Genomic DNA, 27,783 nt, shown 5'->3' with positions numbered 1-27,783 from the left:
TTAATTAAAATCGCAGTATTTCTATCTTATTATTATTTTGTAAAACGAGATTTTATCAGGAATACATAGAGCAGATAAAAAAGTATTTCATGCACCCGCATAAAGGGGAATCTTGGAAGCGTTAGGCATTCTGCGAAGGATCGAATTCTTTTTTCCAATCTCGTTATAACAAATGGTGCATATTTAAAATAAATTGTAACTTTGTTAGCATTAAAAAGTTCCCGTCAACTGGCGAGTATATACATATATATATATATATATATCTTATGCGACTTATAAGCAAAAATGTATGACATCGCGTCACCATTGACTCACGAGGTTATTAAAATAAATTTATTGAAGCTAATAAAAATACAGCCGTGACTAGTCTGAGAATCCGTTTCCTACGAACATATTGTTTTTTTTTTCACAGGGTATCAAACTTCAACGATGAAGTTCCCATTTTCAAGACACACAAGAATCTCTGTGTTACAGTTCGACATGCTGTCATATGACCTGTAGATGGCTAGCAAAAGTTTTCGTTTGAAGTTTTACTTCATCAGGATAAATAGCCCAATCTGTTACCATACATTTGTACTATTACAGCAACGTTAAACATCAGCACGCCCTATCGAAATATAAACGTCTATTAACGTACATTGACATGAGCACTTCATACGATAAAAAAAATATGCCCCTAATTTAATTTCTACGCTCAAATCTGCTCAAAATCAATATAGTTGCTTTAAACTTAAATTAAGCAACAATATAGAAAGAGCTTTATTTTTTCTCAACCAATTTTAAACAATAGTTTAAATTGATAAACGTTTGATTTTCATTACGAAGAACCTCAATGGAAAGGGCGGTTTAATGTAAGAAAGAAAAACTTTATAACACCGTTTTTTTGTTTACTTTTTGTCTGCCATTCGAGTAAATCGGCCAATAAGCCTAGAGAGAATGTTTCAGATATCATACCTTCAGGTCCGTCTCACAACCCTAGTAGCCGTAAACGTTTACTCGGCTAGATGATCTATATTACGTATTATTTGTTCGACTACTTTCAATACTGTTCTACACATAGCCTGGACTCAACATATAAGTGGTATATGGTATTCCTATATGCATAGTGAAACATCTGTTTCATGGTGGCCTATTCATCGTTGCTAGCTTGCTTTTTATTTATATCGGCTAGTGTAGCCGCTAGTCGTTCGAAAATCATGTACGTGGTCACTGGAAACTAAATCCGTAACCATCTATAACTTTTTCAGTTGTGTAGCTCCTGTATACTACTTTGATTTACTACCATAAAGTTTCAACGCTGGTTAGACAAGATAGTAAGTAGCCAAGATGTAGGTCGACCGTATAAAGACTAAGGATACTGTAAAAAATACCAATTTTATACACGTAAGTATATAACATTTTCTGCTTGGAGTTAAATAGGCGATTTATTGAATTAGACAAACTTCCGAGCTGTTTTTAGCAGAGGAAAGTTAATGTCATTGTCTTGAAAATGTAAACCTCGCGACTGAGTAAGCGGATCACGCTTTGTTTGCAAAGCTGACTGTTCGTTGAGATGAATTTTACAACAATATTAACAAGAGTTTTACACATATTTTTTCGCCAAGTAACTTTGTTTAATTATCGTATAATTTGAATAATCCAACGTACACCCAAACAAAAACAAAAAAGAACATATTTTCCCCAAATGCTTTCTATATATATATATATAATTCGACTGCACACAATATGCGTCAAGACAGTGGTAATAGAAAAAAACACATAAGGACTAGATTCCGAAAGTTTCAGAATGCGTCAATGAGCTTACATGGCATTTCGGCTATCACTAATTGTTAAGCGCTAGCTGAAGACGATTTCGATACAATTATGTCAAACCACTCAATAGAAGATAAAAAAAACTCCTAAAACTAATAAATTAATGAAAAAAACATGTTTGCTCACACGTTACATACAATAAGAGAGAGTATTTAAGAAAGAGTATGTTACAACAAGTCGCTTAGTAGATATATTTCACGCAAAACAGGTAAGATTAAAGACGACACAATAAACCCTACAGTAATCAGAAATGGTTTCGCTGATGATACATTAACTGGAGAAGATTCTATTTAAATAAGCGACAACGCCACTGTTTTTATAGGGAGCATCCGTACCGAACGTGCCCTGTTTGCCCAAACGGGCTAAGCTCGCTGGGGCCCTGACAGCAGCCATAATGTGATACTTACCTTCTTCGTGCTCATGCATCGTATTCATTCTTAAGCGACAAATGCTCAGTCTGCTCTAACTGATCCACCCTTGTCTGGAGAATCTTATTCGTCTTTTTTCCGAAGCTGAATCGTTTAAATGGGCAACACGACAGAAAGCTAAATGCCAATCAGGTCAATCAACTAGCCTATGCCTACGTATATATACATGTAACATGCATCAAGTGACGCCATCTTTGTATCAATGTATTTTTCACCAAAAGTACTTAGGTACATCCGTCCGTTGAGAATTGGTAGGTATCCAAGTGGTCCAGATAGACAAGTCAGCTATCTCGCTGCAGCAGGACAAACAGATGTTAATTATAGTGCACATACTGCATCAGGCATAGATTGGAGTTCCTCGTGTTCAGTGCCTATCTGATTTTCATTGTTAGCTTTTTTTGCTTGTCACTAGCGTATGCAACGTAGTACCTGTACGATTTAGAGACAGACGAACGGGTGGTCGTATGTCGCGGGGTTAGGCCTGAGATTTCGTTCCACTAAGACTGGCTAAGGCACCGGAGCTTTTCCCAGATCGCAAAATTATACGTGTGTCACGCATTTTGAATTTTAACACTCACTCACGCACTTCAGTGAAGTAGTATCGCCAGGTCACCCTTCAAATTGCTTAAAACCTGAATCTAGCTATGCTTCTAAGCAGATAGGGGTAAATGATTTTTCTAAACCCGTAATAGCTAAAACTCAATTTTCACTTCAGAAAATAGATAATGAATCAACATGTGTACTGCATTAGGCTCTATTTCTATACGAGAATATTATATTGTACCAAATGAACATTGTTGGAAGATAAAACTATATCAACGAATTTTTTTTTGCTTGTTACTTTTGAGAGGTAAAGAGAGCAAGTTAGATATATATATATATATATATATATATACATATATATATACACACAGAAAGAAAGAAAGAAAGAACGAGAGAGAGAGAGAGAGAGAGAGAGAGTACAACTTCTTTTGGAACCGATCTGTAGCTTACTGTTAAGACTGACAGTCGTTTAAGCGGCCCTCTAAAGCTGTTACCTTTACTCTAGTCACAGCTTTCTCCAATAGACTTTAAAATTAGTTCATAAAATTTCATATTCTTGGACAGTTTTTCCTTCGAGATAGATCGTACCTGTAAGTTATTCAGCTTAATTGATTCTAGCCATTGCATGCAACGGTTTGTGACGTTTAAATCTGTTTCCTGAAGATCCTTTATCAAAGAAAGTATTTTTGTACCACTGATGTCTCTCAGGTAGCTTAAAATGCTTGCATACTGCTCTGCGTCTCTGTTTAAACTAATCAATACATAGCATTAAATTTTAACTAGCTAAGATAACAGAAACCTTAGAATAGCAGTCCAATGTTGAAACAAGGCTTTAGTTACCATAAACATGTAATGGAACTAGGATATCGTCCCTGCCAAAAGCTGTTCCGTTTCTGGTTTTTCGTTTATACGAATGGTCCTCGCAAGGCTTCTCCATACATACTAAATACTAGGCATATAAAGACTTTTGTAAGATTTTTGACGAAAGTTAGAAAACGCATGCTTGTCTAGGAGCTGTCTTTTTATACACGATTATATATTTTTGAAGCTATTTGCTTATTTCACACGATAATATTCGGTGAGAAAAATTCTATATTCAGTTTATACTTAGTGATGCTTATCGATGCTGTTTTAATTTGTTCGTGAAAATAAGTTAAGTTGCCCCAAAGAAAGCTTTTTTATTTCGAACTATTGATTTCAACTTACTACTATTCAAGCAAATCAGTACGGTAGAAAGCATAAAATTCGTAATACCAAGATGTTGTCTATTAGAATTTTAATTTACTGAAATTTTTGCTTATTAACAGGTATCCTTAAGTAACTAAGACTACTATCGTACTCTCAATGAGTTTGTGCACAAGCTTAATGTACAGTATAATATGCGTTTAGGTGACATGTCTGCCCGCCACATTTAAAAACACATGGTAGTCTAGCTTCGATTTGGGGCGTAGAAAAACTTCCCTCTGTACTGGGGGGTTAGCCATGTGAAATAGCTTAGCATGAGCTTAAACACCGGGCCTAAAATACTAAAAAAATCAATTTCAAGTTAAACGAGAAAAAAAATCTAAGACTATGCCTCAAGACAGAAATCAGAGATTGTCTATAAAGCTCTAATTGGAGTAATCCAATCAATTTTTGCTATCTCATCAGGTATCGTTCCGCATCGACTGACTTCACGAATACACTTTTACCTGTCTATCTATCGGGAAGTTATACTGATAACTGGCGCATGGGCTTCATGCAGTCCTCTGGATTCGTAACGAAAAGGGCCGAAAAAACGCTCCGATCCTGGTCGTAGGCAGCGCACAGAAGGCCTCGGATGCGCATGAGGACTCTGGCTATGTTTTGATGCTTGAAAGTTGAAAAGGAGGCGCTTCGTAATGGCCTGAGTACAGCAGATACCAGATACAGTACGAGCGTAAAATGGCACACGACTTTCTACAATGTAGTACGGTGATAATATTTTCGAATAAGCTAAAGCATGTAATCCCAAAGCGCCGATTTCATATATATATTACAAAATACTTTATATCACCCGTGAATATTGTTAACAGACAGTAATTTGTTATTTATGAGTTTTTGACACAACGGGTAAAAGAAGAAACAGTTAGCTGTTTTGCTTAAGGTAACTTAAAGTATATAACTATTTGGCCAGTTTACACTTACGTATTAGCTATGGCAGTGCTCCAAAGAGAATGTGTACACAATCAGAATTACTTTCGGTTCATTGGACTGCACGCTAACCTACATGAAATGCATAACTTTTCTTTTAAGTAGATGTTTAAAGTTATTACTGTCTAAAATAACTATCAGTTGGCTGATGGACTGCTGATTACGACGAACCAAACTTGAACAGACATTTCATTCGGTGCTATGGCATATCGCGGCTTTTGAGTTCCCTGCGTTGTTGGTTTTCTGGTGTGGACTGCTCTGGGTAACGGGCAAGGTTCTATTCTATGAGGTCTCTGGATCCAGCCCATCTGCTTGGTAAGATCCTCATCAAGACATGCTCTTATGTTATGATAATAGTCAGATACTTCGTGCTATTAGAAACAAAATGCGCCATCTTCACCGAACTCCTGCGGAATGCGTGGGAAATTAATTTCTGAAGTAAATTTAGGTAACCGACACCAATCTCTGCACTATCAAAAAAAAAAAAAAAAAAAATATATATATATATATATATATATATAGATATTATATGAATAGAAATAGTTTATGAAAAGGTCAGTGAAGTTTTAAAAAATGAGAACGCAGCCATACAATCGCTTCGAGCTGTAAATTACGTTAAGTGGGATGTTTGAAAGTTATTATTGTACACCTTAATTCGTTTTTGAAATTTCAGTGTTTATCTTACGCCTATTTTTTGCTTCAGCGAAAATGATCTCTACCGATTAAGCATCTCTGATTCGACACTATGCAAAAGGAAACGCTTAAAAGAGCGGTCGGTCGGTCTCTCCCTATCGTTAATTTGTCGGCAGGGCGTATACTAGTTTTTATGGGCAACTCGTCGATCCGTAAACATGAGGATGGTGGCAACGACCGAGGCACGTTTAAGATTCGTTTACTGTCAATCCGGTGTAATTGTTGCGCTGGAGCTCTACAAAAATGATATTTACCAACGGCTACACAAATGAACACGTAAAACAACGATATTCACACCTCTTCCACCACGGCGTCGTAAGCGACGATTCTACATTTAGTACGTCGGCTCACCGATCTGTTCGTTCTAACAAATATATCTATTGCGTTAAAATCTCGTATGCCCATAAGCAGGGTGGGGACGTCATAGAAAGTAAACTGCACGTATAAAACGTATGCCCACATGGGCGAAACCACTAAAACTGGGGATGGTCGCGACCATGCGCACTTGTGTAGAGAGAAAGATAGATGCAGAAGTACGCATATGCTATGTGTTTTGCTCGTACCGATTGGCAAAAACATTTGCAACCATTGACCTCTACAGTAACTGAGTTATCAATATAAAGTACAGCAATGGCCACTCAAGATGACGGACAAGCTGGGCGTTCGATAAACATACTTTAGTTAATAATAACGTTCTCAGTGTCGACCGTTGACGACAAAGTGTGACGAGCGAGTTCCAAGAACTCGGTATCTGTCTTACTATTGTCACTGCTGCATAAAAAATAATACGATGCGAGTATGTATGATTCGAGTTAAAAGTTGATAGTGATCCGTAATTGTGTCCAGTTGTTGTTTCTGTCGATAGGGTTCGCTTCGATCGAATATGTTTATTGAACAATATACTTTTTTGTACTAATACATTCTGCCGATTCTCGGCTGTATTCCGCAAAAAAAAAAAAAAACTAGGACTGCACCTTAAGGCGGTAGAAATCTGTTTTCGCTTATTACCGATATTGTGAAATACTTCGAACAAATTTATAGCAGCGATTCATTGAGACAATTCTTTGAAACGTTTTTAGCCTAGAAAGGAAATATAGAGTGAGGCTACAGGTTTCCTAAAAGCTGAGATGACTTTGTGCGACAAATAAATGTTTTTACCTTGAATCAAAAACATTCAATGAATCTTTGTTTCAAACGCGTGCAGTTTTTTCGGCAGTATTCTCGCTTATTAAGTCGATTCGAGCACAGCTGGAAGCAGAACGTCCGTCTGCTTTTTTAGCCCCGATAAGCTCATGGAACATTGAAAAAAAAAAAAAAAAAAAAAAAAAAAAAAGGAATAACAATGAACTCTAAAACGAGGTAAAAAATGAACTCTAAAAACAATTGTGTCAGCTTCAACTTTTAACGATTTCTGTCGGATGACATTTGAAGGACGATAAAAAATGCCTACGTACGTTTTTTTTTTTTCATAAACCTCAAGTGTTTTTCAATGTAACAATTTTTAGAATAGGATAGAGATGGTGCAGACGACATCTCAAACGAATTCGGCCTAACGGAACTGTTTGGGTAATTGGCAGTACGGAAAAATTTTACCGTAAATTTCTATCGCAGTACTATTACTTGTTTGTCATGATCAAACCGTATATACCGCATCTCTTCTTCCCGAAGCAAGCTATTATAGCACTTTGGTAAAACTTTCTCAATATGTAACATCTGCCTATTCAGTTCAGGCATGATTTAGGTTCACTAAAGTATTCAAGACGTAAAAGCAAACCAGATTCACTTAGAATATATATATATATATATATATATATATATTTCTTTATCACAAAGTGGAAATGAAATAAGAGAGGAACTCCTACTCGTAATTTTTAATCATGCTTTTACTAAGGGTATCTAAGCTCACGCAGATAGTAATGCCTACTTAGGAGAAAAATGGTAAGCTTCTTATCGAGCCATGGGAGAAAGTACTGCTTGGAGGCACTCCGCTTGGAAAAGGTCCGTCGTTCAACAGCCTCGCATACAACGCTCCATGACACCACGAATCTCTATCGTGAAATTAAACAACGAGCTTCATATAACAAAAAGTGTTCTTTGTTCACTTTAATTTGCTGACTCATAACTATAACGTTTAATTCGTGTTATTTAGGTTTACTGTCGAATGCGGTGTGAGGTTTGAAGTGCTACCTCAGTTCGACTCGGCTTGGAGATCAGATTGAAGAACAGCGGACGCTTTGTGTTACAGTAACGAAATAATTGAGAAATAACGACAACGCCATTAACTTTGCAGGAGTAGCGTTATTGTTGTCGAAACTTTCACGCAATAAGGGTCCGGCTGTGATAATATTTGGCAGAAGACGGTATGTTCAATTCGGACCCATCGCCATGCTACAGTTTGTGTATTTTGAAGGATTCCTATATATGACAAGCACTGTTGAGCTAGATACGCTATTTCTTTAAAACTAAATCAAGAGAATTCATTAGAAATCCCATTTAAATGGTACTATACGAAGTGTAGATAAGTTCTAATAAAAATATGCATAAAACCTTCTCCTATGTCCTTCAAAATACTGCAGTAATAGTAATAATAACAGTTTTAGCAGTCTATAACTTCAAGTAGACGCCTACTGCCTTTGAAAGAAAAATGGCGACAGACTTTGAATTCAATGATTGGATTCAGCGAAGATCAATACTACGTAATAAGTCAATGGTCACCATAATGGCTCAGTAACGTTTGTTATCATATAAACAATGCTCCATTGTTGTCGATGTTCTATAAAACTAAGCCAGCAAACGAAGGTTCATTTACGGCAACGTCTACATAGAGAAAGTGCGCTATACGAAGTATGATATGAAAAGAAATGATGATTTACAGCCGTAAAGCTAGCAGTGAGCACTTCCATGTCATCACCACCCTCACTAAAGGCAGTAGGCCGAATGGTGTCCTGTGGACCAAATGTCGACCTATATCTAACACAGTCCTTACTTGATATCTTAATTTAGAGATCCTAGACAAACACAGACTACTTTCGCTGAATTCGACGATCACGGGTTAGAATGAAGAACATCTATGCGGCGTCTGATACTCCATCATGCCGTTTGACAAAGGCTCATCGAGCTAGAAATGAACGATGAAAACGAACTAAATTTTGGATCTGTACAAGCCTGTTTTGTGCTAACATTCTAGATATGCATAAGGCCTACTTCCAAAGCCGGATACAAAAATTCGATACAAAGTGATTTTATCATTCGACGTGAATTAAAACAGGTCAACATGCCGCCTTTGGATACGATAGCATCACAGGAATCAACTACACTAAATAAATCAACAGCAGCGCCAACCTCCGCGAGTCTGCTGGCTCCTTCAAATCAGTCCACCGAACCTCAGCCGGGGGTTGCCAGAGTGAGCGTAGAAAATGAAAAACCACGCGCTGTGCCTCAAAGAAAGGTAATTCTGTCTAGCGACTTCGTGTGTGCATGTATAGATAATAATCAACACAACGGACATGGGCGGTTAAATTCTACCACACGTCTAGCGGGCTTTCGTGTAGATGTTTTGTAGAAGCGTCTGTGGTGGGTAGTGCTGGTCATCTACATAACACGACCATGATAATGAATAGTAATTTTCGGTGAATTTCATTCCATATCATTCTAAGATAATATTTCCAATTTCTATCCACAGTTAGCAAAAGGAATCATTGCAATTTATAGATATATGTTTATTCTAGGAAACATAATAGTAATAAGGGCACGAGTGAATATGCAACTTGAAATCATCAATTCTCGGTTCCATAACCTTAGCCTTAAAGACAAACATTGAACCTATACATGATCAACAACATTGACGTTCTACAATTGCTTAAAATATCGTTTTTCTAAATATCCGCAACGTCTATCTTTATTTATATATCATAGGCGTTCACTTATAACTACCTTGGGCGTGATAATCAATGACAACCATGCAGGTCAATCAATGATTCATTGATAAGCGGATATTTACAGAAATCTATCGTGTATCAGACCGTTATATTCCGTCAATCATTTTATGCTGCTTTGAAGCCGTCTGCTCGCTTAATAGTTAAGTTATGACAGTAAAAAAATAACAGCATTATCGTAAACATTAACAGGTGCATAGACACGAAATTTGGCTAGAAATAAAATTAGTAATTTGGCCTATCATAAAAAGCGCTAGAACAAATCAGAGAAGATATTTTTGTGAATATATATACAAAAAAAAGTCACTGAAGAAAGTCAAAGCCATATTGTTCGATCAGGAAAGTCGATGCGTCTGATTATGCGATCAGCCGGACGCGATCGAATCGCACTGTTAAATTCTTCACTGCGAGCGTAACTTTCTAGCGTTAGAAGCCACCAATTCCATGATACATATAAAATAACGTAGCACAAACATTAATGGGATCCCGGGCACGACACGCGCTCCGTGACGATATTTTAGACACCAAATGAAGAAACTAATGGTTTTTATAGCTGAAAATATTATTACAATACTGTATCTAAATTCTGTCACGCATAAAACAGTAAATTTTTGACAAATTTCGGCAAGTAGGAAGCTACGATGATGATTATTATCGATAATGATTTAATAAAACCATTCGATGGCTTCGTTCTAAGTAGAATGCACGGATTTTTTATATTTTTAATTGTTTTTTTTACTTACTATTAGGTTCTAGTGTTGTCCAGAGCGTTTGAGGTTCGCGTGAATCGTTCAGATCTGACACAGTTGTCAAACAATAAAAACACTCACCCGTCATCGTTCATCAGCAGAATGTGTGCTTATTTCTCTATTGTTAAATTGCCTATTGAACATAACGTCCACTTAGGAAACTATTTACAACAGTTGACGTACGTTTTTCTAACAATGTAGACGGATAGCATAGAAGTAAAAGGGCTCCAAACAACACCGCTGCTATGGAGCGCTCGTCAGCCGAAGCACTGACTGTGCATTTAGTTTTTCTTCGCAAAAAAATCGTTTTCAGCAGAAGCTGGTAATTTTCTGATTTCCAATTACAGGTTACCAGAATAATGGGTGTCGAGTTCGCACCAATCAATACACCCCTTGAGAGACGGCTGCAGACGTTCTCAGTCGCCGCTATGAGCCTTTCGTTCGCTTTTGCAGGTCTCGGTGGCTGCATCCTCAGCTTTTACTTAATCTCCTTTACCTCCTACTATTGGATACCTCTTATTTACTTGGCGTGGTACATCTACGATCTGGACATTTGTGAACGAGGGGGAAGACGCGCAATTTGGCTGAGGAAGCTCCGCCTTTGGAAATACATGAGGGACTACTATCCCGTTCGATTAATTAAAACCGCTGAATTGCCAGCTGATAGAAATTACATTATAGGATATCATCCACACGGAATCATAGGTTCGGGTGCTATTGTAAACTTCGCTACTGAAGCAACAAGGTTTAGTGAAACATTTCCGGGTAAGTGGTAACTAAATAATAAGGAATATCTATTTTAGATAAATGCGACAGAGATTTCAGAAACTGTGATTTAATAAATGAATTTTCAGTGTTTTGCGCAGCAGTAGTCGTAGTTAGGTGATGTCGTATTGGATTCAACTAGTTAAGTTGATTGGCTTAATTGCTAGTTTAATTTTATTTAATATGCGTCATACATGAAACGAGCACAATGTTTGATGGCAATAAAATTCGATGATCGTGATTAATAAGAAAGATAGAGTTTTGATCGTTTGCCGTTACCCTCATCCGAGCTTGGTGTTATTTTCCATATATGTTTGCAGGAATTGTACCATATACGCTCACACTACGTATGAACTTCCTATTTCCGTTTTATCGCGAGCTACCTCTCCTCTACGGTATGTGTTGTGTTTCAAAGAAATCACTTGAATGGATTCTAAACAATAGGGGCAAAGGAAACGCCGCTGTAATTGTTATCGGTGGAGCTCAAGAGGTTCTCGACGCTCACCGTGGAAGCGATTATCATTTGACCCTAGCACACCGAAAGGGATTTGCCAGAGTGGCACTGGAGAATGGGTGAGAACGGCTCGCCTTTCATAGAGCTAAAAGACATCTAGCTAGAGTACGATTATCAACAGATAGAAGCGGATGTAACACTTGCTTGAACTCAATGCTTCAAAAATGTTTTTCTTTTAATTCTTATGAAGTTTTTTTTTCAAATTCCTTGAGTTTGTGGTTAATTATCTAAGACTTCGTATTTTTCCTGCTCTATACCAGCAAATAATATACACCAATATCAATTGTTAGCATATGGCTGAATCACTGTGGACACCGGATACCCATTTGTATTCGTCGGTTACCTTCGCGACAGTCAGATCCGGCTCTTTTTTTTCTTCGGACCGAATTCGATTTAGATTATTCTTTTCCTTTTCAGCTCAATCTGTAGAGATTAACATTTAACCGTAACGGCTTCATCTGTACGATTCTAACGCTGTCACATTTTGTTGTCGTGCAGGTAACTAGGGCTAAATTTGTCAATCGGGCATAGTCAACGATTGTTTGTCTTCGGTCACGTAACTATGTAGTACCTAAATGAGATAACGATATAGTGCCTTTATACGTGTCACGTAACTACGGTCACAACAACCGGCCCATGTGAGCTGCTGGAGATAAGCGTCTTAGCTTTGAAATATATAATACAGGAGACGTAAGGTGCGATACCATGGATCTGAGCGGTATTCGTGAGCCAGTATTCAGATTTGTGGCACCTGTCAACAGGAGATAGCAACACATTCACTAGGTTACTTTACTTTAAAAATTTGTTTCTGCAGGGCCGATCTGGTTCCAGTATTTTCCTTTGGAGAGAATGATATTTTTTACCAAGTTGAAAACCCGCCAGGATCAAAACTTCGAGCCTTCCAGGAACGCTTTAAGAAGCTTTTTGGGATATCACCTGCAATTTTTCATGGAAGAGGCGTTTTTCAATACACGTGGGGTTACGTACCTTTCCGAGCGCCCATCACCACAGTCGGTAGGTATTGTAAAATTACTGTGTATTTGTGCCATATTCTATTACGGCATGTGTCACGGACATAGTTTCTTCGTATGTGTATGCGTAAGGTAAATCCATAGATGAATAATTAATAGGCTTTTTATGAATATTTGCACAGCTGCAAGTTGGAAGCCTATTTTGAATCCTGCTCTCTGCTAGAACTGTCCAAAAATCAGTTGACTCAGGTAGTTCTGACAGAACCATTCTCACTACATGAAAATACTAAATTGTCAAATAGGGATTAAACGAAAAGTTTTTTTTCTATTTCAGTTGGATCTCCAATCCACGTCGATCGGGTAGCAAATCCAACGCAGGAACAAGTGGACGAATTGCATACGAAATATATTGAGCAACTGATTGATCTCTTCGAAACGTACAAACATCGATGTGGGGAATCGGCCAAAAAAATTGTGCTTGACTAAACAAACGCCTGTGCGTCACACAAAAAAATCAGCTCTAATGAGCTGTACGTGTACGTTTTGTCACCTGAAGCACAAAAACAATAAATTACTTGAATATAGAGGGAGTATATAAAATGTGCCTTGATGTACAGTAGACTACTTAGTTGAAATATGTGGACGGAAGCACACTTTTGTATTTGTACTTTTTTGTAAGATATACAGAAAAAAAAATTAGCTTAATTGCCGTTGTGAGATTATTAATAATATATCAATAATAATAATAATTCGCCACAGAACATGAACATTTATAAATTGCTTACAGAATCAATATCAGCCTTCAAGTCCGTTTGTTTTGTGGTTCCAATTCTTTTTGTATAGAAGCTAGAAATGGACGGAACACATTATCTAGTTTTAGCCAAGTTTAATGCTATTACTCATTCGTTCTGTTAATTTTCATTTCTGCGCGAGTCTCTTTCACTGTCCATTACAGGGATTGATCGATTTAGCCTCTGCAATCTTTCTCCGTTACGACAAAAAGGGGCGAAAACGGCCTTCCTAACGTTGACAGTGGTTGAACTTGTAACACGACCGAAGCGACCTGCTGGCCAGTCTTCGCATGTATTTATACGTACGATGTCGTGCGAATAGACAATGTTTATGTACATGTCAATACGGTGCATTGAATCATGGCTGACGTAGCTGTTCATGTGTAAATTTCTCTCTCTTATTCCGTTCATTCTATGATGACTGTGTGTGCAGAAGTGTGAAGTAATTGTGTTTCTTCAATCATCATTTTTCTCTCTTGCCTGCTTCATGCTAGACGACGTTGAGCGACGTATTGAGCGCGAGCTGAGCTGAGGTGCGGTGCCCTGTGATGTTGAGGCTACGTCAGCTCGTGCGTATAAGGGAGCACGTGTAAACAGAACGCGCTTCGTTTGTCGGACACGATGGCAGGGGCATGTTTCTCTTCTCCTCCTTTGATTTATTATTCATTCGCCTTCGTCTACTAGTCATCGTGGTTGTCGTCATAGTCGTCGGCTATTGTAAGTAAATCACTCTGATTTGATGCAACCTCAAATCATGGCCTGGTCCGCTTGTCGTTAGTTCCTTCTCTCCGCATCCGGAGGAGGCTGGCTCGTCTACGGATAACGTCCGCTCGCAGTCATTATTATTGTTACGTAGTACAGAGACCCCGCCAGTCCCTCCAGAGTGGTCAGATGAACAGGTTTATTCCTTACCCCACCCCCTTCCCCCCGGGTCAATCAGACCTGAGCTCCTACTTTAGGATACTACAAAAGGTTTGCTGCGACGTCCTCAGAATCCAACTGTCACTCCACCTTTTTTTATCGGTCTTTTCCGCTTGTGTCGGCTGTTACCCTCTTCATTGGGACAGTTACTCCTTCGAGATGTCGTCGCTGTTCGGGCTTCAATATACCTTACTCTCTAATCCAACAAAACTGCCTCTTTTTGTCTAAGTATATATGCATGTGTTTGTACGTCTAATACTATTTCTTGTTTATCGTTTACGGTTGTAACCGGTTGCGCAGTATGTACAGATGAGCACACCGTCTGAACATAGTTATATCGAAGCAGAGATATATAGAGTGTCTCGCCATGTCGATCAATGCCTTAAGAACCCTAAAGATGTTATAGCCGTTTGTGGTATCTATTGCTGCGTCTCCTTTCGGGTGCTAAAAATAATTTCACTTCTAGGAGAATAAGAAAGTCGTACATATCGAATAACAGTTGCAGGAATCTATAGTTTGTATCTACTTTAACTAACTATAGCTGAACCTATGGTAAGTAGTTTAGTGCCATTAGTAGCAAGGTGATCCGGTCTCTCTGCCTTTCAAGATGCCGCCGGCATGTCCTCACAACAGGTTGCTGAACGGATCAACGGAAAAAAGGCTGAGAATAGGGAGGCAGTAGTGATAGTAAGTAACGTGCTCTGTAACACATGCCGATGGTGCGGGGGAGTCGTCAACGTCGACAGTTCGCCTCCGCTAGCAGTTTCGTTTTGTCCTTTAGCGGGATTCCTTCACCCGCTGTCCTGCAACCGAAAATGAACCATAACGAGTGAGTGAATGACAAGGGCCGAGTGCGACTTGTCCGCGTCAGCGTCGGCAATTCGAAGATCGCAGATCGTTGTAACGTGATTGTGGCAAGGCGATTGTAACACGTCAAACGGACGTACCGTCTGCGACTGCACTGTCTGTTGTTGCCACAGCAGCAAAGACGCCGAAGACGTTTGTCGTACTTTGTCGGTCGCTTCTCCAACGATTTTCTGTTAGGCCGAATAGCAAACGACGCGCGGGGGAGATCTTTTGTTACTGCTGATTTGATCCATTGTCAGCAAAGTTTATCTGGCTGGCTGGCAGGCATTGTTCGATCAAAAAGATGTTTTTGGGTAGTTCCGCCGATGGTGCAGTATTGTTATAGAGATGAGAATTACGATTGAACAGTCAAATTCGCTGATTTGACTTGACCATATCTACCAGGCACACTTTTTCACACAGGCACATGAAACTGGGCCCGTATATTCTATAATCGTAACCGTATACACTTCGCGTGCCGTGATACCTTCAGCAATAACGTGCTACTCTAATTTTCAATGAGATGAAGTTCGCCTAGTTTGAATTCGCGCATAGACATCGTTTCCAGTGTATCAAACTAACACAAATGATAATAACAATGGCTTGAAATTAACCGATTTCCAGGTGTCAAGAACAAGGTAATCTCGTTACCTATACTAAATTACATCGAGTCAATCGTGTAAGCCCCACTGACAGCGTACACCATACCGAGGGCTGGTTGCCAATTGTTATTCAATTGGACGAACATTATATTAGTTTACCTCTTGTCCCGTATCCTCTTTTAGGCAAAGGCTATAGACAGACAGAAAGCGTATCAGTAAACAACAGGCGCCAATAGCTGTGAGCGATTGATGACGCTTTTCAAAAGTCAGTGAAGCCCTACGCTGTACTAAATCATCTGATCACGAAGATCCGGCTTACATGTATAGGTATTATGTACTGCACGTAGTTAATAGATAGCTAATCCAGCTTAATACTATTTTTTAGCGCTGTAATGCTGGCTACTTTCGGAATACCAATTATACTGATAAGAAATAGCGGTCTATCTAACGGGTTGTGCGCTACAAGTAAATGGGTTAAGCAGGTCTGCCGAAGCATTAGAATGGGCTACGAGAAACAGTTCACAATCGCAAATCGGTCTGATAAACAATCTGGTGTCATCTTTGCTTGTTATTACCTCTTTAAGCTCTAATATTTCAACTTCCTCCGTTCGCTTTATAACACGTGCTACATCACATATGTCGAACGCGAAGTTGAAAAGTTCATTTGACATATCGAATTTTATTAGAGTCGATCAACAAATCCGTGTGAAAAAAATGCATACATGTAGGGTCGAGAATTAATCAAAGAAAAAAATACTGAATTTGTACAACATGAGGCAGATGTGGACGTGGCCTAAAGCAACCAGTAGATATAAGGAATAAACTATTTTCAAAGAAAACGTGCAAAAATAAGTGTACGAAGCAATACTAAGTATTTTATTTACCTGTGCCTTGTTCATTGCAGCTGGATAAAGGCTCCGCAGCGCTGAACATGTGCATTCGAATAGTCGTTCTAGATATATTAGAAGATTGAAATGGCGGTGAGATTGCTATACGTTTGATAACAATCACATTGCGCAGAAGAGTTCAAAACGCTTAGCACCTGATCAATAGAAAATCACGTGAGCAACATACGAGAATTTCGTCTATCCGTTAACCTCTATCTTTTCGAAGAATATTCATATATCATAGCTGTTTGAAAGTGATCAGACCCCTATATTATAGCATATCTCGGGGCTATTCTTGTCCGAACATCACAAAATTCACCATTACCGCAGTCGTCGTCGTCGATGATGATGGTCACTACAGTCAGCCACCCCCGTCGCTCTGATAGCTGTACAACAGTTCTATATGGTCCGCCCCTCTGTCACGACAGGCTTCAACAGATCGCGGACGAAATTAAATAAAGATGTCTAGTCTACCACAAGCTCTACTACTGTTCCTTCTTCTGCTGCTGCTGCTGCTGCTATTACTTGAACTATGCGACGTATATATGTATATGCAACTATGACGATCGCCACGCACTACAAGTACGCGCATAGGACGAAGGACGTCTCTATGAACTTACCTGTCCTGAATTACCTTCTAAAATCATACGTACATGTGCAGTCAGCGCGTAGAAATGAAACGGAAGAATAATATAAAAAAAAATGAAGAAGAAGAAGAAGAAAACCATAGACAGATAAGGGAGAGAACGATAGAAAAAGAGAGAGATTTTACAAGCAAACAAGTAGAAGCACCGTGGCCGAAACTACGCTGGCTGTGGTAACCATAACCTCATAGCTCTACAGGCCCGTTCCGTAGCAGTACGATTATTTGCAGCTACTACCACGGTTGACTGAACCATCGAAGTCTCGCTTAGGTCCGCAATGACTATAACTTGGCTGAGCGATTGGCTAACTCGGGTCGATCGATCTAGTCGGACATCTTCAAACAACGCGGATGCACCAGCACTGATTGAAGAACGCAAGCGAAGCCAGTTACCAGTAGAAATGGCTCGAGAAACAGAAAAATCCTACCATTACATCTCCTATTTTCTTTACGGTAAGCCCGTTTTCCTCTCCATCGGCTCGTCTGCACTGGTCGTTCGTCAGCTGGAGCTTTTGATATTGCTTACTTACTCCTAACGCCTGATACCTCGAGGAATTGATAAGCACATATGGATCACTTTCGTCCATATTGGTTGATTTATGCTGCTAAATATGTTTAGGTGGCGGGAGTCGCTAGCGCAAGTTTCACTTATTAACGTATGCTTCACTACATATGTGATAAAATCTTAAAAAAAACACATCTTATTGTCTGTTCTTATAAAATTTGTTGTAAAAAAATTTGTTCTTCTAGAATTGCGACAAATTATACCGTGCCGCTGAGAAAAACAGATATAAGCCAATCACAAACACCAAAGATTAGCAGCTATCATAAATATTAATTAATAACGATAATAAATTTATAGTTTCCAGAAACTGCGATCGAATGTGGTGAAGACCATCGATATACGATCATTTGAAAGATGTTCTGTAATACGATTCAGCGTCCGTCAAATCTACATGCTTATTTTGGTCCATGTCTCCTGCTTCATAAAATAACAATTAGATAGATAGGTTTCGGTGGTTATTGTTTTGTCAACCGTTGACACGACCACATCTGCTGCTTAAACTAGAGTTGGAACATGCGTCCATCGTCAATACGAGAATAAATTGCAAAACGTGTAAGAAGAGCTTAGAAACGCGCATCACTCGCTTTGTCAATGACAGAAAGCGTTGGAACGATCTAGCATTTGTGTCTTTTTAGTTGGCGTTGATTGGTAGCGTTAGTCCACGGCTGGAATATTGGGAAATTTCAAAACTGGTTTTGGTAACAATACATTAGCAAACTGTAAGATTTTGACAGATACAGATTGACTCGTTGAACGGCAGTTGGTGACGCAGTGACGGATACTATATATATATATATATATATATATATATATATATATATAGTGTCGACATTGGTCTATAATTTACTGGCTTAGAACCTATTTTATTTGAATAGAATACATTTCTTCAATACCTATGTTACCTATACTATCTCCTCAATAACTATGCCACAGTCCATTTTGAAACCATTGAAATGCATCTCTGTCAGTTCTCAAAGTGAAATCAATGTAATAGTTATTGAAATTTGTATGTGAAGTTTTCACTGGCACGTAATTTCCACGGTTTATTCATCACTGTGTTTTTTCGACTTTGTTTTAATCGAAGTATTATATATGGCGAATATTTTCCGCCAGGTTCCACGTTCTATCCTTGGTTACTTAATTCAAGGATATATCTTATATATTCAAGGATATATATATATATATATATATATAAGTATATATCTAAGAAGAGTCCAAGAACCTTCGTAAATATCGATTCACTAAAACATCAGGGCTCAACTGGGATAAACATTCGTATAGAAGACGCACGCGATAAAATAAATAACAGCATATATTGTTTTGTTTGTTGAAACGATGTTTACGTCGAATTATTGAGCACCCTTATGCAGCTTTCCCAATTTGTTATAGATATAAAACGAAAGAACACAGTAGATCTACGGTTACTGTTAAAGGCCAGCTGTAACTGGAAAGCAACAACAAAAAAATTGTTCAGATTATCAGCATGCCGTAGCAACATCCGAAATATATCTTATCATTTCAAGCCATTACCCTCATTATTTGTATATATATATGTATATGACATGAGTTAATTTCGCAAAAATGGGAATGAAACGGCCATTGACTCGTGCTGCTGACCTGACGACAAATCAAAATTTTACTGTTACCTCACTACATATATATATATATATATATATATATATAGCTGTTGCAGGGCGAACTTTAACATTGAATAGCTTTCAAACTAGTTGGGTTAGAATGCTGGTTTTAATGTGTTACAAGTACTTTGTTTACCGCACACTTGTCCTGGTGCTTTGGCAGTCTCTGAACGGCTGTTCCCATATCTAATTTCTTCACCTATGGCTTCTCGCAGTAAATAAAAAGATAGATAAAGAAAAAGTAAATTAAAAAAAGTGCTTCGTAACTATACCGATTTAGGTCGATAGAATAACCAAGTTTAAGCCAACATTTGATGTCCTTTTGTTCAATCTAGGAAATAATCGAGGCAAGACTATGAGGTCTGGGGTTCTCACCAAGTTACTAGCCAGCAGGCTTTCAACTGCCATGCCAGCGGTGCTTAAGTCTCTTAAAAACCCACATAAGTCGGCTGTATTCATTCTTTTCATTGTCAGTGGATATTTCTTAGTAGAAGATGCCTTTAATGTTCATTGCAAGTACATGACTTTACGTCTACACCTACTCGACGAACTCGACTTTTCTCATTCTTTCGCCTGGTCCTTCTTCGTATGGCGTAAAAGAATGACCTACACCTCGTGTATGGTGGCCGAGGGCCTAAGGTTGGTTTTTTTTTGTTTACTGAAATACCTCAAATTATGCGTGGAATACTCCACACGCGTTTTCCACTGGCCTAGCATTAATTGATGAGAAACGATTTTTTTTTCTATTTTTCCATTTTTAGTATTTAGGTCATAATTCCGTAACACGAAATATTCGAAATGTTAGTTTTGTGTCTTACCCTCCAAACCTTGTACTCGTGAAAAGCCCTTGCAGTTGCGGCAGTACATTCTTGTTTTTAGGGTCCTGACGTCTGATTATCTTCGCGCCAATATTTGATGAATTTCCGCAGCGTTTTCGATACTAAAAGACGTTTTTCCGCCTGAACCCATTTCTCCTGTAGTAAACTTGGTCGGTTTTCGTTCGCAGCTATTTAGAAGGCTGGAGTATTTACAAGCGGAGTTTCGTCCGTTGTGGCGCCTAATTCAAACGGTATTCAACTTCCAAAGTCTGTTGCGTTCCTTTGTAACAGCCTAATGATGGATGAGCAGGAGATAAAAAAACAACTAATATATTATATATACAGTTAGGCATACGAGTGGTACGTTGACATTGTTCTATTCTAAATTCGTTCGTTAAACGTCCACTTTGCTTTGGGAATTTCTGTACGTCCAGCGTTTACCGATCCAATCTTATGCTATAAATACCTAAAAAATTTATTTATCTATTTATTATAGCCATTTATTTATTTATTATGATGAAACTATATAAAATTAATGTGTAGATAGTATTATGTTCGACTATTTTTCAGCCTATTTTTCAGCGCTATTATTTTAGCCTTTTTACCCATCCATAAAACATGCATCGTATTATGACAGATTTTTATTATATCAAACGTTCGCTTTGTTTGCTAAGCTCGGCAGAGCGGAACACGTAACCGCTGATTGTTAACGAAACAAAAGGATATATCACCTGACTACTGGTAGTATAAGTATAAAAAAAAAGGTAGCATCAACTAAAAAGCTTGTTCAATCTATAATGACACTATAAAAAGCTAAAATAGACATTTCTCTAAACGTCAAACCGTCCCTAAAGCTGTGTTCGTCAATTACTAAATTAAGTAGCACTCGATTCAGGCGATGTGTCAAAGCGTACGAGCGATGATCAAAGTTTGCTTTACTTAATCTGTTCGCAAAACAGCTTTTACGCTTCGTAAAAAAAATTTCATTAACCTGAAAATTTAAATCAATATTCTTCTTTCCGAAATACCCAAATTGTCAATTAAGTATAACATAATCGTTGAAAAGACGCGCGCCTTGATGGTGGTTTGTCGGAAGCGATTCGCTCTTCGTTAGCCACCATCCCACACCCGTATCGAAACCACTATTTTAACCGCGGTGAGATGTTTCGGGCGTTCTTGCCGCCAGCATCTAGCAGAGCTATTACGCTATTCATTACAGATATCTTGATTTACAATGTTTCCGCTGTCATATCTTTCGAATATAGCACAGCTGCTGCGACTATTTTTACATCAAATTTGCTTGTCAAGCAGTGGTCTGGTTGCCCTTGGCTGGACATCCATTACTCTTGTCAACACTTGATAAGTTGATAAGACCTTCTCTAAAAAGCAGCGCACGGATGGTCAAGTTCATTGTATCACGATACTACTTTGGGCTAAGTCTACTGCCACGCGGCGATGTCGAAACGGCCACGGCTTCATCGGCAGACCGTCGCCTTTCTTAACTATATGTAGTTGCTATTTATGTCTAATATTACTGTGATCTTGAGCCAAAGGTGAAGTCCTATTATAATCAGGTTATAGTGAAAAACTGTATAAAATATTGTCGTATAATGGGAAAAAAATTTAGTATCAAAAAAGGCCAGATCATTATTGTCAGTAAACCCCACAGCGGCTTTTCAAGTGCTGCTGTATCACATATTAATCTTTAAAATTTTAATTTTAAAAAATGGTCCTTCTCGTTTGTCTGCTTATTCTATACTAGGATTATCATTTTATATAGTAAGACATTTTATCAGTAGACCAAATTTCTATCCGCCTTTGATTGGTTTCACAAAACCTTAAATTTCGACAGTAATTTTCAACAAACAGCAAGCAGCTTTTGTAACTTCAGCTAAAAAAAAAAATGTCTTTAAAAAATAAAATTGGAATTTTTGGAAGTTGCGTCGTCTGTCTTTTAAGACCTCCTTATATTTTCAAAAATTCATAGAAGTAGTTTTAGCGAATAGTACTCAAATTTGATAGCATAGCTCAATTGTAATAAAAATATTATAGACGTCTTTGATATGCCTTACGAACATGATCTATCTTTCTCGTAAAGTAATTTTACCTTCTCTAGTATTAACAAAGCGAAGCACGATTTCGAGTATTTGTATGGAGCTCCATAGGTAAAACATTCCACTGTTTAAGGCCAACGTGCTCTAAACCAATTTGACCTAGCGTGACACTGACATAGCAATCAGATATAATGAAATTAGCTTTAATATTTTCCAACGGCCATAAAAAAATGATGAGCAAATTACCTTATCGCACCCACCTTAAACGACCTAACCCCATCACTAATAAGCGATCTGGCCCGCTGAAAGCTAACGATTCTGTAGAGATATAGTAGAAAATATATTTGAATCGTGTTTTAGCTTTTCTGACGTATCTATGGTTACATAAACTTCCTGCTATTTCCTGAGTAAACGATCCACTAAGGTAGTTACATACCCCTTAAAATCGCCGCGTTAGCAAAAATCCAAGGGGTCCATTATAATACCAGTAGTGGAGTATCAATATAATCAAACTCAGTGAACATACATGCCTAGCTTTACAAATCTGTATCAGCCAACAATAATGGAATTATCAAGACTGAAACCATATGGGAGATTTGACTTTTGCCCGAATAAGATAAATCCTTTGTCCATCTACCTATTGAGGTTGATGTCATACTTTTCAATGCGTCTTTTCTATGACGTTTTAAAAATCTTCATCAGCAATTATACATCTGACTCAATAACGTTTGCGTTTGGTATATGCACAATACTTATTGAAGGGTGAATAACGGGAAGATAATGTTTAGCGTCAGATGTAAAGCTCTGCTCATCTTGGGGCAACAACAAAAGTTATCTTCAAGCAGAGGACCCTTAAGGAAGTGAACTTAGCTTACATATATTATAGCATAAGGACAATTTTCCCAGGCCTTGATGGAAGAAAAAAATTAGCACCTGGTAACAATTTGTAATAATAAATTTATTATAACTGCTATTCAATCAGAAATTAGTTATACAAGACATACTGGTATAGTGGTAAGAGGGGCAAAGTGAGGTCTTCAGCAAATTACGATATAAATTTACAGTTATAGCAAAAAGTGGTACACAATTAGAAGTAGAGCTTTCTTCATCTATAAGTTCAGCAGACGACGTCAATTCGTTAAATGTTTGCTTTATATTCTCTTCACTGAAAGGATAAACGACGATACTGACTTTATACAATTCTTCATACAACAATCAATTGAAGATGTTACACTTTACCATTATGCGCCAAACTAGCTCAGTTGTACTTAGAAAACAACATAATTAAATATTAGTAAGAGAAAATAATAAACTCTTCGAATTGAACAAGAATGTGGGACCGTCTTATGGAAAACATGGATCGAGCAGAGAATTTAAACGTTTCTTTGTTATCACAGTGTAAGAAGCACTTAGATAATCTAGTTAATAACAGACAGAATATTATTTACTCAGTATCTGGTTAGAATCAGCAGTAAACGTTAACGAGAAAACGTTGCGTTATGTTCACTACTGTTTTTTTCACGTATCATTCAAGTCCAAAAATTAAAGTCGATTTGGCATATCGTACAATTCTCTAGGACGGAATCCATGAGAAACGGATATTTTTGAAACGGTCTGCCCGTTGCTAGACACAAAATCCTTCCGAGTGATGCCTCTCTAACAAGTTTTTCCCATTGTCCAGGGGGTGAAGCCAGCATTTCTACCAAAGCACCGATCTCCTTTGGATAGCTCCATGAACTGGATGGCAATAATATGGCTAAAAGTTTTTCGGAATCATCTGGCGAACATAGAGATCAACTAATGAAACGTCGTGATAAATGCCCTGTAGTAACATTGCGCTTTCTTTTGTCATTTGTGGCCAGATCTTCAAAGGAAGTAATTTCCACTCCAGTAGCTAATTCTACGTAGGCGATATACGATGCTAAACCATGGTCCCTACGTTGTTGAATATCATATGAAACCCTCGATCATAAATACGATGAGATGAGGTTTCAGACGTTGGATACAGGGATTTTCAACCTGCCGCGGTTGCCATTGCTTCTTTTAATCTCACCTGTGAAACCTGTATAGTTTTTATCGAAGAAGTACTGGTTATTGTAGAAAACGATAGGAATTCCCGTTACATCGTCAGGTACTCGCCGAAATGCGGCTGCTGAGAACTCGGTATATACTTCATCCTCGAGATTATTGTTATACTCGGCATTGAGGTGATTAATTCGATGGTGTTGCATCGTCTTAGGACCGATCGGCAGAGGTATATACACATTGTACGTGATTATCTGAAATTGAACGATCGCAATCTTACGCGCTTCGAAGAAAAACATTGCTGACGTCCAGTTTTTGTAAACTTGTTTGATATTTTGCGGAAGATGGTTGTGATATCGAGCCCATACCGTATGTAACATGGGAACGACAGTCACACGAAGGTCCCCTGCAAGAAAACACTGTTCGCTAATACAATCATGGTCTTCTCGTAATGGCAGGCTGTTGCCTTTGGATATGTGTGTCAGATGTGGTAGACGCTAATCTCGAAGACGATCTAGTTCCTTTTTCGCGCTTCCATAAGGCAAGGAGAGATCGAGGTAAGCTGTCAGACTGTTCATATGTCTCCGTGGTCCATCTGACTCACAAGGGCACACTGCCAAGCGGACGTAATTTATACATGTTGCATTCCTTTCCAGCAAGACCGGATCATTTGACACGTCGGTCGTCATTTTACATTCAGGTAACTTCTGAACACAATATCTACCCCTAACCTACTCCGCGCTTGTTGTTGTAATATTGTCCAAATGAAATGAAGAGATGAGTCAGCTTTGTTGTCGTCGTATTGCGAGTCAAGGATCGAAATTTCAAGCAGAAGTCAGCTGGATTGGGTCCCCTGCGCACCGGCTCCGATCGCTTATCTTCGTAGTAGGCCCGCAACATACGTTTGTAGCACGTAACGACGGCTCCCCACTGTTTGTGTTGCAGGTTATTGCACGTTCCATTGAAGCAGTAATAAGATGCAGGATTCAGAGAGTAGTTTTTATACGCGTCAACGAGGTGCTCGGTATCAGGGCGGCCACGATGCATCGGACAACTGCCTTTTGCATCAGGAAATGTTCGAGAAAAGTCTGCCTGCAGCCTTTCGACAATGGACAAATATATATATTGAATATATTGATTTGAAAAATGCTAAAATCACCAAACAAGAATAAATTACGAATGCTGTTACGGAATTGTTGAATCTCGCCATTCTCGGGCCGGTGTTATGACGGAACTTGTGGACCTGTAGAGCTTTTATTCAACTGACCCGTTAGACGCCTAATCTATGATCGGTAGAGCAGGCAAAAAAAAATGCTTATTTCGATGCTATCGGAATTCATATATAGTCCGGCATGGCTTCCAACGATTGAGCCGCACGAAATACTATAACAACAACAACAGCACACAGCTGAGATTAGAGCTAACAACATAAGACAATGGGTACCTAACAAAATTTTACTAATCGACCATTGCCTAGCATAAAAGTTGTCAAAGGGTAGAATATCCCACATAGGCTCCCTCAACTACTCCGGACCCTGCAAAATGTCACGCTCAAGTTCCAAAGGTCATGCTAAGTCAATGTTGCGAAACGGAGCAGCAGACGCTTACTGAAAAAAACATGTATACAAACACAAAAATTTACTTTATACCCTCCCTCCCAATTAGAGAATGCATCATCTTCTTTTTATTCTTTGTCGTACACTTTTGATGGTGTAGGCATTTTAAATGGGACGCTGGGTGATTTTGTTTTAATGTCAGATGAGCTATCAGACCGGTCAGGAACAAATGAATCATCCGCTTTTGTTTTTAACCGCAACGTCTTTCGGATGCGTTTACTTTGACATATCGTCAATGGTAAATAGAACAATAAAAAACACCAATTTTCTCGATTAATCTCATAGAGCAGCGTGTTCTTATATGTACAAACACTGCTCATTGGCTCATATAGAAAATAATAACAATAACAACTTGTGGCGAAGATAAAACTGGGACGCCGAAGACAAAATTTAAGAATCGCTAGAAAATCTTAGTGTGCAAAACAAATTTTCCGAGTGGAACCTAAAGTTTGCTCGCTGCGCTAAATATGGATTTGTCTTGTGTTCTACATGCGGTACCACCGTTAGGTGTTCCACTAGACGTACTTATACCTAGAACAGGCAAAGTAGGTTGGTTTTGATTTGACAATTTTTGATTTTAACAAACAATGTAGTTAATGTAAGTTAACAGAACAGTACAGTATAATTTAGTTAGATTTTAAAATCGAATAGGATTTAAGCTAAAACGTCTGCTTTTTACCTATATAAGAACAATTACACAGTAGCAATTTGGCACCGCGCAAAGATTAAGGTACTTTAGCGCTAATTAACTTTTCACACTTTTCGTTGTATTCACTTGCAGTTATTGACTCTTAGTTTGCCAGAAAGTGAAGGCTTTCGGGGTCAGCTAGTCGGAGCCAATAAAGTAATATAGTTAATAATAAAGCGAATAAATACATCGAAAATATATAATAACTTGGAGAAGGTGGCGTCGAAACATTCGTTATTGCCGAGATCAGGTAATTGCCCCCGTGCCACAGCAGATACCTGAATTGCCGAGCATTAAACGCTTCACGGAAGCGAACCCTGCAAATCGTAGTATCAATTTTTCTTCTAACGAGGAACGTTTTTACTGAATATCAGGGGATACGACAGGAATTCAAAATAAGCCGGTCTCATATTCATTTGAACAATACAGAAACTTTAACAGAAAATTATCTCTAATATTCTAAGGAGCAATAAAAATCACTTATATCTCCTTATTCATTCAGTTGGCATGACTTGCAATCATATCAGCATCTCAATTATACTCACCTATATAGCGATACGTCTGCACTGATAGGTTGGATATAGAAGGAACAACACCAGCACTATTCCATCCGGATTTTAAGGTGTGTATGATTTAGATTATGCAGTCGGCCTTAAATTGTATATTTTGAAAAATTGGAGGTCTCTAGACTTCATTATAATCGAACACTACATAGGCCGCAACGTCACTATTAATTATTGTGAAATGACAAAATACCCGGTTAGCGTTCATTACCTGTCGGGTTGGGCAAAAAAAAAAACGATAAACAAATTTACTTGTAAAATTAAATGGAAATAGGCTTCCTTCGCAACACGTAAGCACACAGAATCCATACACAAGCTGCTATTGAAACTTAATCGAAGTAGCTGTTCCAACTTTAGATGGTCCCGGAAGCATCTGCTCTTTTCTGACAGCTAAAAACATTTCTAATAACAGTGACTAAGTTGAATATTCACCGTTAATTATATAACTTTATCTATTCACACAGTTTTTCCTAGACGACACTGTACCCTCACGAGTCGTCAAACAGATTTTATACCTAACTCGTTTCGAGATTACAATAAATCAT

At 38.3% G+C, this 27,783-nt stretch overlaps 3 protein-coding genes and 1 long non-coding RNA gene across 5 annotated transcripts in view; 1 reads left to right on the top strand and 3 right to left on the bottom strand.

Annotated features, from left to right (window-relative positions):
* The window catches only part of LOC111244311 (uncharacterized), a 147,536-nt gene extending 136,856 nt beyond the window's left edge, over positions 1-10,680 (bottom strand). Inside the window, exon 1 of the mRNA XM_022791268.2 lies at positions 10,327-10,680. The gene's annotated coding sequence lies outside the window, so the exon portion shown is untranslated. The remainder of the gene's footprint in view (positions 1-10,326) is intronic.
* Positions 6,237-13,182, top strand: LOC111244678 (2-acylglycerol O-acyltransferase 2-A-like). 2 transcript variants are annotated; one of them, XM_022792003.2, is made up of 7 exons: positions 6,237-6,444; positions 7,798-8,008; positions 8,917-9,096; positions 10,680-11,097; positions 11,418-11,670; positions 12,426-12,625; positions 12,917-13,182. In XM_022792003.2, exons 3-7 carry the CDS (start codon positions 8,923-8,925, stop codon positions 13,066-13,068), a joined length of 1,197 nt encoding a protein of 398 aa, XP_022647738.1. In that variant the 5' UTR covers positions 6,237-6,444; positions 7,798-8,008; positions 8,917-8,922; the 3' UTR covers positions 13,069-13,182. The 2 variants fall into 2 exon arrangements, with proteins under 2 accessions (XP_022647738.1, XP_022647739.1); XM_022792004.2 differs by lacking the exon at positions 6,237-6,444 and adding an exon at positions 7,538-7,646.
* A 5,949-nt stretch (positions 13,183-19,131) lies between these two features.
* On the bottom strand, positions 19,132-27,703 carry LOC111244679 (uncharacterized). Its single transcript, XR_002671009.2, has 3 exons — positions 27,221-27,703; positions 20,293-20,584; positions 19,132-19,281 (listed from the first exon to the last, which is right to left on the bottom strand). It is a non-coding gene; the product is annotated as an uncharacterized LOC111244679 (long non-coding RNA).
* LOC147757296 (chorion peroxidase-like) lies at positions 23,321-26,572 on the bottom strand. The gene is made up of 3 exons (XM_086981873.1): positions 25,107-26,572; positions 24,344-24,868; positions 23,321-24,301 (listed from the first exon to the last, which is right to left on the bottom strand). Exons 1-3 carry the CDS (start codon positions 25,416-25,418, stop codon positions 24,140-24,142), a joined length of 999 nt encoding a protein of 332 aa, XP_086837999.1. The 5' UTR covers positions 25,419-26,572; the 3' UTR covers positions 23,321-24,139.
* Positions 27,704-27,783: the final 80 nt, after the last annotated feature.

This window comes from Varroa destructor, unplaced genomic scaffold (assembly GCF_002443255.2).
Source record: "Varroa destructor unplaced genomic scaffold, Vdes_3.0 BEIS01000002.1, whole genome shotgun sequence".
Lineage (NCBI taxonomy): Eukaryota > Metazoa > Arthropoda > Arachnida > Mesostigmata > Varroidae > Varroa > Varroa destructor.
Note: the sequence above shows the minus strand (reverse complement) of the source record. Positions and strands in the feature narration are given on the sequence as shown.

Excerpts from the sequence above, each read along its gene's own strand:
- LOC111244678 (XM_022792003.2), top strand. The coding sequence starts at position 8,923 with ATGCCGCCTTTGGATACGATAGCATCACAGGAATCAACTACACTAAAT. Across the intron at positions 11,671-12,425 it reads AGAGTGGCACTGGAGAATGG|GGCCGATCTGGTTCCAGTAT; the intron begins GTGAGAACGGCT and ends TTGTTTCTGCAG. Across the intron at positions 12,626-12,916 it reads AGCGCCCATCACCACAGTCG|TTGGATCTCCAATCCACGTC; the intron begins GTAGGTATTGTA and ends TTTCTATTTCAG.
- LOC147757296 (XM_086981873.1), bottom strand. The coding sequence starts at position 25,418 with ATGCATCGTGGCCGCCCTGATACCGAGCACCTCGTTGACGCGTATAAA. Across the intron at positions 24,869-25,106 it reads ATTACAACAACAAGCGCGGA|CGTCTACCACATCTGACACA; the intron begins GTAGGTTAGGGG and ends CTTCGAGATTAG. Across the intron at positions 24,302-24,343 it reads TGAAAATCCCTGTATCCAAC|TATGATATTCAACAACGTAG; the intron begins GTCTGAAACCTC and ends TCGAGGGTTTCA.